This window comes from Ambystoma mexicanum, chromosome 2q (assembly GCF_040938575.1).
Source record: "Ambystoma mexicanum isolate Mex_15411 chromosome 2q, UKY_AmexF1_1, whole genome shotgun sequence".
Taxonomy (NCBI): domain Eukaryota; kingdom Metazoa; phylum Chordata; class Amphibia; order Caudata; family Ambystomatidae; genus Ambystoma; species Ambystoma mexicanum.
Window position 1 is genome coordinate 309,315,273 of NC_090924.1, and position 15,822 is coordinate 309,331,094.

Here is a 15,822-nt window from a genome sequence, read left to right on the forward strand (position 1 = left end):
TGGGCCTAAGAGTAATGTTTGTATGGTTATCTTTGGATGGGAAGTACAGTCAACATGTCTCATGTACAGCGTGATGATGTCAGAAGCAGTCAATGATGTCATCAACGAGGTGCAGTGGTATCACACATAATGCCACAGGAATCACCTGCAGCCCCAGCTTACCCCTACAGTAAATGGCGTCCATGTCTCCAAGGCAACAACTCATGCACACTGTAGGCAAGACCAAAACAACGGATGAAAAACAGACTTTAAAGGAAAGTGCAATAGAAGATGGAGATGTAAACCTTTGGGCTCTGTTTGTACCACAGGTTGAAGGGTTTAAGGCGCTTGGTACTGAAAGTCAATTAGATGTTTGACTCATGCAGCCCAGAGAGTCTAGCCCACCGCAGCTCTACTGAGCAGCACCTCTGAATCAGGGATTGGTCACCCTCCGGACAACTTTACTGGCCAAGGTTAGCTTTCACACATAGGTCAAAAGCTTCCAGACGCACCCGACACAAGGCATGAGTGGTTATTGGTTGGAACCACACAGAAGGACAGTTCACCATCCTTCATAAGTAGATGCTTTCTACAAGATTGCAGCGAGTGAAAAAATGGCAGTTTGTGTTGTGCAACACAATAAGCACACACAATATGATCTGTGTGTCAGTGGGGCCATGTATTGCCATGGCAGGAGCATGTGCACAGCAGGGTATACAAACACCTGGTACTAGCTTACCGACCTGTGCTCGGGAAAAGCCAGCCCGCATGAGACACGAAGGTCCCCTGCGGGACCAGAGATCTGCAGGGACATGTGTAACAACAAGCAGGTGCGTGGAGGTTCAACTCACTGCTTTTGTTTTTTCAGAGGCAAGGCACTGGATGATGCGTACAACCACTTTGATAACGATCAAAAGATGGCGGTTCTCAACTTCAGACGGGGCTTCCTCGCTAATGCGACTCTCAAGGATGGTAATGTTCTGTTTTCAAGCTACTCTGAGCTGTGAACGCATTCCTTATTTTGTTTGTACTGTAAGGTAGATCATGGGATACGGTCTCTTTGTAAGTGACGCGTATACGGCGGCCATTTTAAATGTCCCTGTAAACAGCATGGAGGGGATTGCTTCTGACGTCACTAAGACAGGGTCGGACTGGGACAAGAAATAGGCGCGGACAACAAAAAAAAAGTGGCCCACCCCTCGCCTCGAAAAAGTGGCCCACCCCTCGCCTCAAAAAAGTGGCCCACACCTAGCCTCAAAAAAAGTGGTCCTCAACATCATCCGTGATTCGCGTCAATTCATGACTTTTACAGAAAATGCTACATATTGAGGTCCACAGCTCTGAGGCGCAGGAGTGGCATGAACCAACCACCCCCACTGCGGTTTTGGGACCGGCTGAAAGTCAATGTGTATACAGGGCTCTGCAACCCCAGTAGGGAAGGAGGGTGGGGGTGACGATGGTTGGATAGGTGGTGAGGGGGGTAGGGAAACCGGAATGAGGTTTAGGGAGAGGTCAGAAAATGCTACGTATGGAGGGTTCATGTGTCTGTTACATTACAACACAACTCATAAAATAACATTACTTTGCATACAGTTCTGTGGGCTTGTATGAATTTGTTGGCCTGGTGTAATGGTTGTGCCACTGGTATTTGCCCTTGGCACCCTATTTTAATTGCGTGCCCCAACACTTCACATCCAATCACACTCTTCGAAGAACAACTACTGCATCTCACAGAGTAACATCAAACCCCTCCCTCCAGACAGCGCCTCTACAGCCAACTTACACATTCACCACCTGTCCTTGGGCCCTTTCGGGATACCAATGCCCCTATGCCCTCGACAAAGACACTGTGGGGTGCTTCCGAACTGCACACAGTCAGCAACAAAGGCTAGCTATCATCCAGGGTCAGACTGGGCCGTGCAATTGTCTCAGGCACCAAAGAAAAAGTGGCCCGCAGTTGCAAATGGCTTTTCATTCCTTTTGTGATACTGTTTGAATAGTACCCAGGCGGAGCTTTTTGATAAAGTGACATGCAAATTGTATATTTTAAAGAATATTTATTCAGCAACACTGGTCAAAACTACTAGTCGCAGTTTGAATTAACTCATCAAACTGGCCCACATGGGCCAATAAGGGTCCCATTTTGTATTTTGTATTTATTTATTTGTAATGCGCACCAAACCCAAGGGTAACTGGGCGCAGAGGCAGCAAGAGGGTTGCAAAGCTTCGTTACATACAGTTAGGTGAGGTCCAGCTGGGGTTACATTGCCGGATGTATCACGCCAAATTTTGGCCAAAAAAACGGTCCCACACCAGCATTTTGTGTTTTTGGTTGGCCCTGGGCCTATTGTCCTACAGGCCAGTCCGAGGCTGCTCCCAGCTCAAGTAACTTTTCAGTACTGACTCTTTCCCTCATCTTTTCCCCCAGTTGCAACCCCTCCCCACAGAAAAAAAGTCATGTTTTACCATGGGCAGGGCCACAATCCATCTCTATCAAGGAAGCCTAAATGCTTTGAGAGCAATGTAGCAGCATGCAATACTCTTCACCTAACTATTCATGCCAATGAACAGGTACAGCCAGCTTCCAAAACGGATACGGTTACATTTTGCTCATGCCCACATTGCCCAGTAACAAATACAACCAGCTCTGATGCCCAAGGGGCCGTACAGCATAACTGGTACAGCCTGCTCCCAGCTATGGTAAAGCCAGCTCAAACACAATCGGCTCCTGATCATTCTCTGTGAACGTTGCTGCACCCATTTAGTAACAGGTAGAGGAGCGAATTCCCACATATGTCAGGCAATAGATAGCGCAAGGTAACACCATTTCCAGTAACAGGGACAGCGAGCTACTGCTCACGTCCAGTAGCTTTTACAACCCAAACTCCTCGCACTCATCACCGGAACTGGTACAGCTATAGCCTTCAACATGCCCAGCCCCACCTCACCCCCCTTAGCTCACAATGTCCATACTAAATGCTCCGTTTCGAAAGGCATGTAACACTGGAAACTGAATGCGGAAAGGTAGGGGGACTAAGCATGAAAGCATGGCAGTAGGGCAATACATTGGCCCATGTCTGTGCCACCTAATTCTGACTGCTGCCCTCACCAAGAACAGCTGAGCTCAGTCTTGCAATAGACCAGTGAAAAAATTATGACATACTTGTCGGATGGTGGAAAAATAAAGGTTGTAACTGGATCAGCCCCAGCCAGGTCCTCAGAGGCATAGGCCCCTCTGGAGTGTTCCCAAGTTCCTTATGGGCCAGTCCGCCACGGTCGGCCTCACTATAAGTATGGTGGTAACAGGTGGCATTCCAGAGTAGCGCCTATCTTGCCGAAACACACGATAATGGCCTTTGCAGCCCATGCATATGCTGCCTGCTTGTTGCCTCATCTTCAATGGAAGTCTTGCCCCATGCAGTATTACCACATGTCCCCAATGCAGTTCAATTGGCTTCAAAAGCGGGCAACAACTTGTACTTGGCACCAACCCTAAATCAGTTGTAGTATTATCATAGCCGCATGCAGTAAGAGGAATTCAGTTGAGCGGTATTACCATAGTTGATACCGCCAAACTTACAATGTGGCGCAGAATTACAGAAACAGCTTGTCACATGATGGAAACAGAGTGTAAACATAGCAGAGTCCATACTGGACACACACAAACATACATACTTGAGGAGGTCAGGAACTCCCAGCCGAGGACCCGCTATCATAAGGCACCAAAATACACTCCTCCGGCATAATCTTAGAGTGTCTGCCAAATTGTAGGGGCTTGAGGAGCAGCCGTTAGCCTTCACTTTCTCTCCCTCCAAGCAGCCCCCCATACCAGACACTGATTGGATCGATCCTCCACAGGAGTCATGGGCTTGCCAGGCTGGGGAAGCAAAACACCCCAGCTTTGCATAGCCCATTGGACCTGCAGGTGTACAAACAACGAGCCAGCCCAGGGGTGCTCCCTCAGCGGCTTGTTGAGGAATGCCCTCTAAACAAGCAAAATGTGGCAGCCCAATCTCACAAAACAGTGTAACATATGACACAGTAGCACAGCACCATACCAAAACAGTTCACTATATCATAAGGCAACCATTTCATAAAAGAGTGCTATAACTGCGCGAAATAACAATACCTCTCATCGGTACACATTACAATTAGACCACAGTGCAATTTAACTTCACGCCAAAATACAGCACAGCAAAAGAATATAACAACACTTCTACGACATCACAAACATTAATATAAACCCATACTGCTACACACCATCATCTCATGCTAAAAGACTTCCTCTTAAAACAGCCACAAAGCCTTCTCTTAATAGGCGTGCAAAGGTACGGGCGAAGGCCAGTGACTCACCGGAAGCCTTTGGGGTGGCCCCTTGGCTGCCCTGGGGCCTCTCGCGGCAGGGGTAGTCCTCCTCCAGGGAGAGGACTGTGCTCAGGACCTCGTCCATCTGGGGATCGGAAGCCATGAGGGAGGGGGCAAGTGAGCGCGGCTGTCCTGGTCTGGAGAGCAGGCAGCCAGGCTCGGGCCTTTATGGCCCCAGAGGCCGGACGATGCAGTCTCTTCAGGTGTGGATTGGGGCCCTTTCATGGCCTCGTGGGTCGTTCTGCGCGACTGTGCCTCGCGCTTGATGAGGGCGAGCCTGGCGCAGAGGGCTTTGAAGTGCCACTGGCCTCTGGTAAAGAAAGAGGGGCTCTGACGATCACTGCACCTGTGATCCGCCGCGGGGCCCTCCTGGAAGACATGCGCCCGCCCGGGAGAGGGCGCAACTGAAGCGCTCTTGGGAGAGCCATATTATCGCAATCCGGTAATGTGTATTTACCGACCGTAATTACGCCACTTGTTTATTCTCTGTTATTTGAACTCTGCTGGCTGGTGGTGGGAGGACGGCGCAATTCCATCATTTAACATTTAAGTCAGGAAACCAGTGGAAGGGGAGTATCGTGCCATAAAGATTCAGTGCTATACTGCTATTTAGTTTCTGTCAGGCGACCTTCAACCTTGTTACACGTGCGAGTGCGTGCCACTGCACATGCATCTATCTGCCTCCTATCTCCACCGCCTATCCCCTTTGTCTCCTAGCTCAGTCAGCATGCATTGGTTCCATCCAGCCGTGTCTCCAGACCTAGCTCTCCATGGCCCAGTCTTTCTATGCCTCTGTCACACCGTCTTACCCCATGCTATGTACCTCCTATCTCGTCCTACTTGCCTGTGTTTTGTATACCCCCGATTTCACTCCTGCGCTATAACCCCGTGTAACACCAGCCTGCCTCCTCACTAGATGACAGACGTGTGTACTTGCCCTCACTATTGCTACTGCATCGGAAATACCTGCAAAACTGCCGGGGCTCTGTGCATGTACAAAACTCATCTGATGTGCTCACATTAATACAGACTTCACTTTGAGCCTGGGGAAGAAAAGAGGCTACAACACATATATGCGAGCGTGTGTGTATATAAAAACAAAAGTCCCATGCAGCCTGTAAATCGGCGGTTTTCAAATATGCTTAACCCCCCCCCATCCCTCAGTGCCACATCTGCTTATATTTTCTATTGGACATCCTGCGGACTCCCCCTCTTCCCAGTTTGAATACCACTTCATAGACATAGAAGACTCAGGGCTGTCCATTGCAGGCTATTTTTTTTACATTTTAACAGATCACCAGCATCGCCATAAAACCCATTTTTACTCTAAAATCAGGCCAATTCTCACAATAACAAAAAAAGATTTAATCACCTAAAGAATACCCTAATTGGGATTGAGAATGAACTCCCCAGAAATAAATGTACGCCCATCTTCAAAAAATAGGGCGCAAAATATTCTCAAGTCATAATCGTATCTAGATCCCTGATCACAAATGGAAGGCGAAATTAAAGGCTTCGCTTACTGGTCACCTCTCTCTCCCAGACGTATTTATATTAAACAAGCCTCACAGACCGGGCACTCACTTTTTTCGAATTAAACACGGATTGGCCCAACTCCTTCAGGCCTCCCACGTGTGGGCTCCTGCATCTAAATAAGTAAGCAAATCCTTTTATTGAGATCCATTTCAAACCAAATACAGCGATAGGTGATATAATTACAGAAAATAACTACAGATCTCAGAGATCTGATTGATAAACACTGCTTCACAAAAATGCTGTCAGAAACATATGATTAGAATCCCATACGGAGGTGTAAAAGAGGGAGGGGGGATCAGAGCGTCTCTTGTCAGAAAAAAAGTATGTGCCACTGCCTTCAATACAACAAGCTCTGCCAGGACCCCCGCCTGCCCGTACTCAGTGGACTATATCCTCACTGACTTCCAACCAGAAACTGTTTCAGCTGGGACGGTCTCGAGGTCCACTGCTGCAGACGGTGTGTGCTTGTACTGGGTGGGGGCTCATATAGCAGCAGCCAGCAGCATATGGCGATTTGGCGGAAAATTGGGTGGGCAGGCCAGGCACTGGAGCCTGCCCAGCCGAATTTTCATTGGATCCAGATATTCATTCGTCCATGGCGCCGGCAGCGGGCGGCCCCGGGGCCCAGCCCAGCCTCCAGGCACAAGTTGAAGACAGTTGCTTTCAACTTTGCAAAGAAGTGTTACTTACTTCCTGCAGCAAAGTTGAAAGCAAGTGTGAAATGTGTCACTGTTCTTACAGTGCCCGGCCCCAGCTCAGTGGAGCCCTCAGTCAGCCCTGCAGCACCCCCAGGGTCAGGAGAGGACTCGGAGGGGAGGGAGGCAGGTGTTACAATTGCTTTGGTGTGCGTGTGTGTTTGCAATTGCTTCAGCCTGCCTCCCTCCAGATTAAACAAGTCGTTCTCTCTGGCCGCCGCAGCCGCAGGCCAGAGGCTCGTGAGGAGCACACAGACGGCAGGCACACTGGCCCCCTGCAGTGGCACTGGCGGGCGGCGGCACGGCCGCCGCCCTGGTGGTGGCCCAGGCCCACCGACGCAACGTCGTGAATGAATTATGCACATGCATCTGCATCTGCATGCATCATAAATTATGTTGCATGCATGATGCAGATGCAATCATCAAAGCAAGGTAACATCTAGTGACTAGTGTTACCTTGCTATGATGATTGTGCAGACTCTAGTCTCTCACTCAGATAGTGCTGCCGCCGGCGCGCGGCGCCTGAGCGCCTCCCCCTCCTGGCTCCCGCCTCCATGCACTGCCTCACTGACTGGCTGGCTCGCCCAGCCCAGGCGGCTCACTCTCACCCCCCCTCATCCCCATCTGACTTGGCCACGCTGCGGCCCGCGAATACTCACGCCGCGGCTCGGCGCACTGGAGCGCACGCACACACACTAGGAGAGCCCGGGGCCGCTGGCCCGGCCTGCCAATAAAAAAAAAGACATTTTTTTTTAAAAAAAATGGCCCAGAGGTGGCTGCCAGATAACTGGCCCAGGGGACCCCAAAGTCGTTCGGCCACGGGCCGAAAGACCGAAAGGGCCAGTCCGACCCTGCACTAAGATGACAGCAGTCCCCATCTGCTATTTAGATTCTGTTTGATAGAGTGCGATTCTAAAACCAAAATCCTTGCAGACCTAGGTTTCTGTGTTAGAGTTAGACTATTGTCAAAATGGATTGTAAATGCTACCTGCCATGCTTTGCAACTAAGCATCGGGGAGGCATTAGGTGGGCAAGGCAATACCCGTTAACAAGCTTTTAAAAACACTAAGCAGCCACCTCATACTTGTATCTAGTGCTTTGCATTTTCCTAAGTCAACAGTACAAAAATACTCTGACCACTTTGTCACTGATGTAGGTTCTCTTTTGTTACCCACTCTTATTAAAAGGTCTCAGGCTTTATCCTGGATGGTACTTGTATTTGTATTTATTGGAATGTATTAAGAGCTTTCGCCAAAGGACTGTACAAACAATAAAACACAAAGTCAAAAAATGATGATCATGAAAGTACAAAAATAAAGGGTTAGGAATCACACAGAAGAGAAAGGTAGTGGGCTTTGAGACGGGTCCGGAAAATGTGATACGTAGATGAGGAACGGATAGACAGCAGGAGAGAGTTCCAGGGAAGAGGTGCAAGAAGAGAGAAAGAGCAAAAGCAGGGGGAAGCACAACTGGGTTTAGAGAAAACAAGACGAAAGATGTTTAGGGATTGAAGAGAACAAGCAGGAGTTTTAAAGGAAACTAAGGATGAGACATAGGAAGTAGCTAAGCCATGGAGGCACTTAAAGACAACAGACAGGAAGTGGAAATGTAGGCGGGATTCAAATGTAAAATAGAAGCAGAAATGAGCGAGAAAGTAATGGATGCGCGGGGCATGAGAAAAAAGAAGACGGATCGAGGAGTTATAAATAGAGCGAAGGGGAGTAAGACGAGATGCAGGATGACCAACAAGAAGTGCCGAGCAGTAGTCAAGTCTGGAGTAGATTAGTGCGATGATAAGAAGTTTAGAGGCATGAAATGACAGAAACCGGGGAGCACGACAAAGGCTGAAAAGAAGAAAGCGACAGTTGCAAGAAGTAGATGAAATGTAAGAAGAGGAAAAGAGAAGAGTCAAATAGAATGCCAAGATTATGGGCAGAAAGAGAGAAAGAAAGCTGAGATGGAGGAAATAAAAGAAAAGATGGAAGGGGAAAGAGGGAGAGAAGATGGGGAAAAAGAGTAGCTCGGTTTTGGGCTGAATAAAATGTGAAGACATCCATGATTGCATAGCAGTAAGGCAGGCAGAGTTTCTAGAATGAAGAGAATCAGTAAATTCAGGAAAAGAAAATGTGAGCGTCGTCTGCATAGAAATGACATGATAGATTAAAGGACGAGATGAGTGAAGACACAGGGGTAGTGTAGGGATAAAAGAGCAATGGGACAAGCATAGACCCTTGAGGTACACCGTAAAAGATGTGTCAGGGGGAAGAAAGAGTGCTGGCCCAGGACACCGAGTATGAACAATCCGTGAGATAGGATGGAACCAGGAGGGATACATGTTTGGTGTGTATGGTCGTAGAGACTAACATAGCCGTGGGTGGTCAAGGGATGGGTAAACCAAACAAAATCCATAGGCTTTGTGTCCTTCCTCACATCTCAGCCCTCATTTCTTCACTCCCCATGACAATGGTTTCAGCTTATAGGCAGCACTTACAACATCACCTCATAGCCAAAACTAAAAAGGGAAACATTTACATGGCAAACCATGGGTTTATTATCTTGTATACTGACAGTCCCCACTTGTCAGTTGGGTTGGTAAATTGTGTGTTTCGCCTACTGATACCCAAATCCAATATTATTTTTCACACACAGGTGGTCCCTGCACTGTTGGAGGCATGAGCAGTTCACAATGGCTACAACTGAACCTTGGGAAGAGCAGCGATCTACTCACTTTGGATGAAATCCTGCAAATCTTCCCCAACTTCGTTCCGGTAAGTCCTGGCAGAAGGGCTGGCTTTGAATCTGAAACTGACAAAGGATGAACACCTCACCGCCAGCGTGGATGCCATGTATGTTTTTGTGCATGTAAATGGTGGATGCAGCGCAATCATTAGTTTGCAGAGATCAACAGAAAGTAGGGCTGAGCTTGCACACCCACTGATTAGCAAAATACCAACCAACGTTCCAGGATAGCTCCAATTGATACGATCAAGTGGCGCTTATCGACCCTCTCAAAGGACTTGGTCTCTCCAGTTTCCAAGCACCAGGAATCTGTTGCTCGACTGGGAGGCCTGGAATCCGCTCAATGCAATTAAAGGTCACCATGTGTGCACAGAGGTGCCTTGCTACCCCTTTCCTTTGGGCAGTGCACATCCTTTCCACTTCCCTCCAGTGTGAATTTCTGGCTGGTGGCGGAGGGACTTGGCGGGTCTTTGGAACATAAGAACACCATAGACTGGGCGTCATATGGTCATCATGAAGGTAACTAATTCCGAACCACATGGGTGGACTTCCCAGTAGGGCATGAATTACACAGGGCAGAGGGCAGGCAGCATCCGGTAGGCGGTGACTACTGCGAAGTGTGTGGTTGAATGAGGTGAAGGACAATATGAGTGAGTGTGTGTGTTAGTAAACAAACACATGATCAGGGTGACCTCCATTCTATTACCATTGACAACAAGCTTTTTTATACAAATACATTAAAAAAACATTAGCCGCAATAAAAGCACTGAGGACATAACATTATTATGATATGATGAAATGAGCACTGTGGGTACATCGAGGATTCCCGTTGGAAGAAAAGGGGGTCTGTCAGAAAGAAGGTACAATATCAGGCCATTGGTTTGTGCAGAAATGTTTGTTGTTTTCCGCATCACAGCCGAAGAACATAGGTTATGCCCTATAAGACTCCCACAGAGCATCTGCCACCAGTCCCATTAGACTTGGAGGTCCTTTCACTCGCTTTGTTTTAACGCTCATTCTCAATCCTATTCCCATGTCATCCACCAGAGCAGGCGCAATCACCTTCTGACTGCAAGGTGAGCCCAGGACAAGCAGCTTCTCTCACACATCCTGCTCCTGGTTCTGGCCAGCTATTGCTGACATTATATGGTCAACAAAACAACACAAAGTGTCTCAACTGCCCAAAGTCCTGTTATTGACATCAGGGGCAGCGGTTGAAATCTTGTCTTCATGTGCCGGTGTTTTTTTGCGGCAGAGGCCCGGAAGGATAGCACAGGGGCAACGTGCTCGCCTTGGAAGCAAGACGACGCGAAGCAACACAGGTTTGATCCCTGGGTCTGCGCTTAGAATCCGCAGGTTATTAAGCACGTTATAAATAACCAATTACAAAATCATTCGTGGGGGAAAAACTAGAATTCCTCCATTGGCAGATTGTACACCGAGTGTTGCCCAAATGTTGACCTTCAATGCATAGGATGGTTGCTTATTAAGGGAACTTCCACGGAGGCCAATTTGTACAAATGGTCCCTTTAAACTCTGCCAGCACTTTGCTCAAGGTGCCACATGGTTTGCAACTCCAAGATCGTTAATATCACTGACCTGCAAGTGATGTCTAATTGGCTCAGCAGAGGGTGCATTGGTCAGTGCCAGTGTTATCTTGAAGAAACTTGAGTCAACGATAGACAATGACGACAACCCTGCAGGGGGGATCCATACTGTGCAGCTGCCAGAGCTGTACCTTGACCTAATGAAAGGACAGGAGACAGTGCAGTTTTGACATGTAGAAAGGCGAGAGCATTTACCAACCTTTTATCAGGGTATGCCTTCTTTTATACCTGGTTAACCCATGTACTTTTCACCGTAACTCTGCCGCCCAAATAAACATAACATACAACCTTCTCAAAAAATATTCTTTAATTATTGTCTTGTATGTATTATCAAACGCCTGCTGTCAATTCTTTAATCTAGTCAATATCGTTCGGTTTATCTACTCACACCTAGCAGTCCGGGTTGCGACTTAATCAGGCAAAGTCAGCTTGCAACAAGATGGCTGCTCCTCCTCAGAAGACAAAATAGCAAAACCCCTGCCACGCCTAATGACATGATAGTGGTTTTACCGCCATTGTTAGAACGTTGAAAAGTGCCGGGATTGCGCCTGGTGTGGGACTATACAGGCAGCAGCAGATCCCCCCAGATGTGTTTAATTTGACCCCTTAATCATTTCCCTGTAAAGAATGCTGTCTACAAAATGAGACATTCTCACGTCCTAGTAGTTCTAGGGTTTCCCACAGTATGCGCCAGTCAATTATATATAAAGTTGCCCGCAGAAGGAAGAAAGCCAGGAAAATACCAGCTCTCTTAATAAATGTGTGTTTAGAATTGAACCAGCTTAGTTGGAATCCAAGCACAATTTATCCTGTACCCATTCTAATACTGCACAGGTTCTTATGCGTTATATGAAAGGTTATTTATAACACACCCAGAGGTTTTGAATCACGGACCCGGGGATCGAACCTGTGGTGTTCCATGTTGTCTTGCTTCCAAGGCGAGCACATTGCCCCAGAACTATCCTCCTTAGAGGCTGGAAGTCATGCTTTCTCGTCCCTCCAATCCAAAAGCCTTTGTGAGAAAGATCCTATGAACCATAGCCTAATCATCCGGAAGTGAACTTTGGGGTCCATACCATTGAACATCCCATTTCCTCATCCTTAATAATGAGGATTTGCTGCACTAAGAGCCATGAGGTGGCGAGTGGCGCTGTTTGTAAAATTAACCTTAAAGATCAAAATTAATTGGGCTTTGTATGTCCTGATGTCCTTTATAACACTGCACCGGTGTACTGTCAGGACTGCTGTCCTTATTGGGTGTATGAATAACCACAGTGCTTCAAGAGCTCACCCCGCGAAAAAGCGAGGGAGGGCCATATTATGAGGGATCTTCTGCTCCATCTTGATAAACCTCGTCCAATTCCCTTCTCCCTGTCCATGTGGGAAAAAAAAGGAGATTTCATTTACATGCAAATATAGTGAAATCCGTGATTAATTTTCTGTTGCTTGTGCCCGCTAGTCCCCTGATCCTGTACGTTTGTGGGGGTTCACGAACACACGCGGACGCCAGACGAAGGCAGGGTCTGCTCTAGCCAGGATCCGAAACGGCTTTGCATCTCTGTTTAAAAAGAAATCAGATGCCTAATAATACAGGATCACGGGACTAGCGGGCACAAGCAACAGAAAATTTATCGCGGAGTGCACGATATTTGCATAACACTTGTGAAGATACAAGAATTGGTCACATCAAAGTGGAGCACCATATACACCATCTCCATCCAACACACAGTCCCCCGCTGGATGTGTACTCTATTGCATTTCCTTGAAAAAGACCTCAAAGGTCGAAACACGTGCTGGCGAGTGCAAGAAAACTATTAATAAATAGTCAAACAAATTGCACAATTGCTACGCTCTGTATCTTTATATATGAGCAAGTTAAATTTGGACAAGCACATTCATTTAGGCACACCCGAATTTCTCTGTAACAATATGCTAGGCAGGGGGTTAGCCTAGCCGTGCCATCATCTGCAGCTGTCAAGTACCATCTAAGTGCTATCTCTACCCAATGTGTGAGCCACATCGCCCATTTACCTGGTATGGCCCGCCTCCTCCTATTCAGCTTTTCTGGATCTATCGAATTATCTGAGATAAGGTCAGCAGCTTTATCATCACCTTTCAAGATTTCAAAGTAGGCTGAATTATATTCTAAAAAAAATACTTTTATAGAGACCTCCTGACGTTCAAGGTTTAAAAGTGAATATTCCCAGGTTCAAGTAATGTTTAGGAATGAGTAGATAGAGGCTTGGCCCCTAACCTTGAGCATGGCAGGAGATTGAAAGCTTTTGTTGGCGAGGGCCCATGTGAAGCAATGCAGAGAAAGTCAGCGTAGGGAAGTGGGGGAGGAACAAGGCGTAGGGTGGATGAGTAGCATTAAACAGTTGCCTTTCAGCTGTTAAGACCAGTCCAAATACATTTTGCAGACCTAGAAACCCAGGCATAGTTTCAATGAGCAGTGTGACAAATTGCAAATGGTTTGCAATCCACAGCACCACAGTCCAGAACTTGAGAACAGCCACGAGGTTTGCAGCAGTCGCATGGACCAGAAACACGGATATTGTGCTTACAGTGTGGGGGTCCATGCAGGTGTTAGAAAGGGTTGTGTTCTTGCCCATTTTCCTTTCTCCCTATGTATTAACAATATACCCAATGAAATTGAAGATCTCCAGGCAGTCACCCCCAGTTTGGGCCAATGAGCGCTGTGCTCTTCATAGATGGCCCTGCTCTGGGTCTTTGGTGGAGCCTTTAAACATTTGAAAAGAAATTACGCCTAGTGATGGGGGTATCAACGCCTACAGGTCCACATTTCTGATGTGGTGACCCCATAAGCAGAGCAACAGAGGTTCGGATCCTGGATCCGCTCCTCTGTTATCTCGGGAGGATAGCTCAGGGGCAACATGCTCACCTTAGAAGCAAGACGACGCGGAGCAACACAGGTTCAATCCCCGGGTCCGTGCTTAGAAACCTCTGGGTATTAAGCGCGTTATAAATAACCAATTACAATAAGTCTTTCAAATGTACAGTCTGCTTAGTTGAGGAAAAAATGGTGTCAACTTCTTGGTTTTCTGGGCATTCAGTTTTCTAACACTGTAACATTGGGTCCCAGATGACAGAGAGTATTCTGACTTTGATCCAACAAAGTTGTGCAATTCTACACTTTGAACTACACTTTGAAGCTATTTGTGGAGTTGCTATTGAAAGTCAAATGCGCAAGTACCTCGACTGCCTTGTAGTAAATAGGCTGCCTTGAGAGGGAGAAAAGTCAACAAAGGGTTTAGCTGTGAGAGAAAACCCATTTTATTAAATACAAGCTGCCTCATTAAGAGTGAGGCGGTAGGGGGTTAACGGAGCTGGTAATGCTGCCGGCGCCGTTAACCCTCTACTGCCTCATTATAAGGTCCCCTTGCGGGACCCGCTCAGGACGTCTGGTCAGACCAGACGTCATTTGCGGGTCCCGCGAGGGGCCCAGCATGCTAATAACGGACCCTTCATTAACGGGCCCGTTGTTAGCATGCTCCCCATTCCCATTCAGCCGTATGGGGCTCAAACTTGAATGGGGATGGACTAGGTCCGGGTTCCCTGAATGGGGAAATACCGAGCCATCCAAGGTCGCAATGGCCCGGTATTTCCACATTCAGGGAACCCGGACCCGAGTTTGGAGGTAGCCATGCCCCTATTTGCTTATTAAGGGCATGGCTACCTCCAAACTCTTAATGAGGCCCATGGTGTTGGTCACTAACTGGGTGTACCAGAAATTGGGACCTTTGTGACATTGGATACAAACTGTACCGAGGCTTTCCTTCTGAGTTGACACATTGAAAGATGTGGGTTAGTCCTGTTATAAAAATAGCCAAGAAAATTGGGCTGCCCCAAATCTGGGACAAACCAGAGGGCCTGGATAAGCTCCCCCCTGCCTGTGGCCATTGATGCCTACTGGGACTGGCCCAAACATGGCATTATCACCCAGTCCTGGTAGTGCTCTGCCACTAACATGCCTGGAAATCGAACATCAGGAAGGGTTGCACCCGTACTAAACATGAGCATTGGATGCAATAGAATCGTGTGTGGCTATAAAGTATTATATATATATAGGATAGCAGGTAGCCGAGCACAGACAGCGTTCCCTGATTCCAGCCTGGAGATCACAAGTACTTCAGCCAAGTTGCAGTAAATGTGCCTTGAGAGACATTGAGAATCCAACATAATCGCAAGGATTTAGCAGAGGGGGCAAGAAATGGAGTATTTATCTTATTGTTTTTTTATAACGCACCTAATACCATACCTGAGTTCGGTTTCCAATCGCGGATCCGGGATCCGGACTTCTGTTGCTCTGCCTGGTCTTGCTTCCAAGGCCAGCGTGTTGCCCCTGTGCTATCCTCCGCTGACTGTGAAACTAGTACGCGTGAGAAACGGGATACCTGCCCTTGTGGGGTTAAGGTTTAGAAAGTGCTCCACCATCCACTGCTTGGTGCCAGCAGTTTGGTGCCCTGAAGGGATGCCACTCTGAGGGGGAGCTGGGAACTGATCACGTGCTGGTGCCCTAAGATTCCTCACCTGGCGAGTGCCTACTCCAGGGGCTTGATGTATACGTAGAAAAGTATAGGGCCAGGATCTACCACTTGGGTACTTAAAAGGGAACAGACACGCGTTACGATTCCATATCCCCCATCTGGCTAAACTGGGAAAGGCCAGCTATGAAGGAAGAAAAGCAGCGCAGCATCGTGTCCATGAACCCCTCTAGTGTTCTAGGGTGTTAGCGGGTACCCTCCTGTCGGTCATGTCAAATGCGACAGGAGGGTACCCGCTAACACCCTAGAACACTAGAGGGATCCAACAACACCAGGAGAGATGCAGCAACCCCACCAGCATCCAGCAGTCATAGGATCATAGGACATTCTCCCCAA

General features: G+C 47.8%; 1 protein-coding gene across 2 annotated transcripts in view; it reads left to right on the forward strand.

Annotated features, from left to right (window-relative positions):
- Nucleotides 1–15,822, forward strand: part of LOC138569361 (uncharacterized) — a 309,424-nt gene that overhangs the window by 95,654 nt on the left and 197,948 nt on the right. For both annotated transcript variants that reach the window (XM_069647278.1, XM_069647279.1), the window contains exons 12-13: nucleotides 848–951; nucleotides 9,225–9,343. In XM_069647278.1, coding sequence (XP_069503379.1) covers nucleotides 848–951; nucleotides 9,225–9,343 — 223 coding nt within the window. The remainder of the gene's footprint in view (nucleotides 1–847; nucleotides 952–9,224; nucleotides 9,344–15,822) is intronic.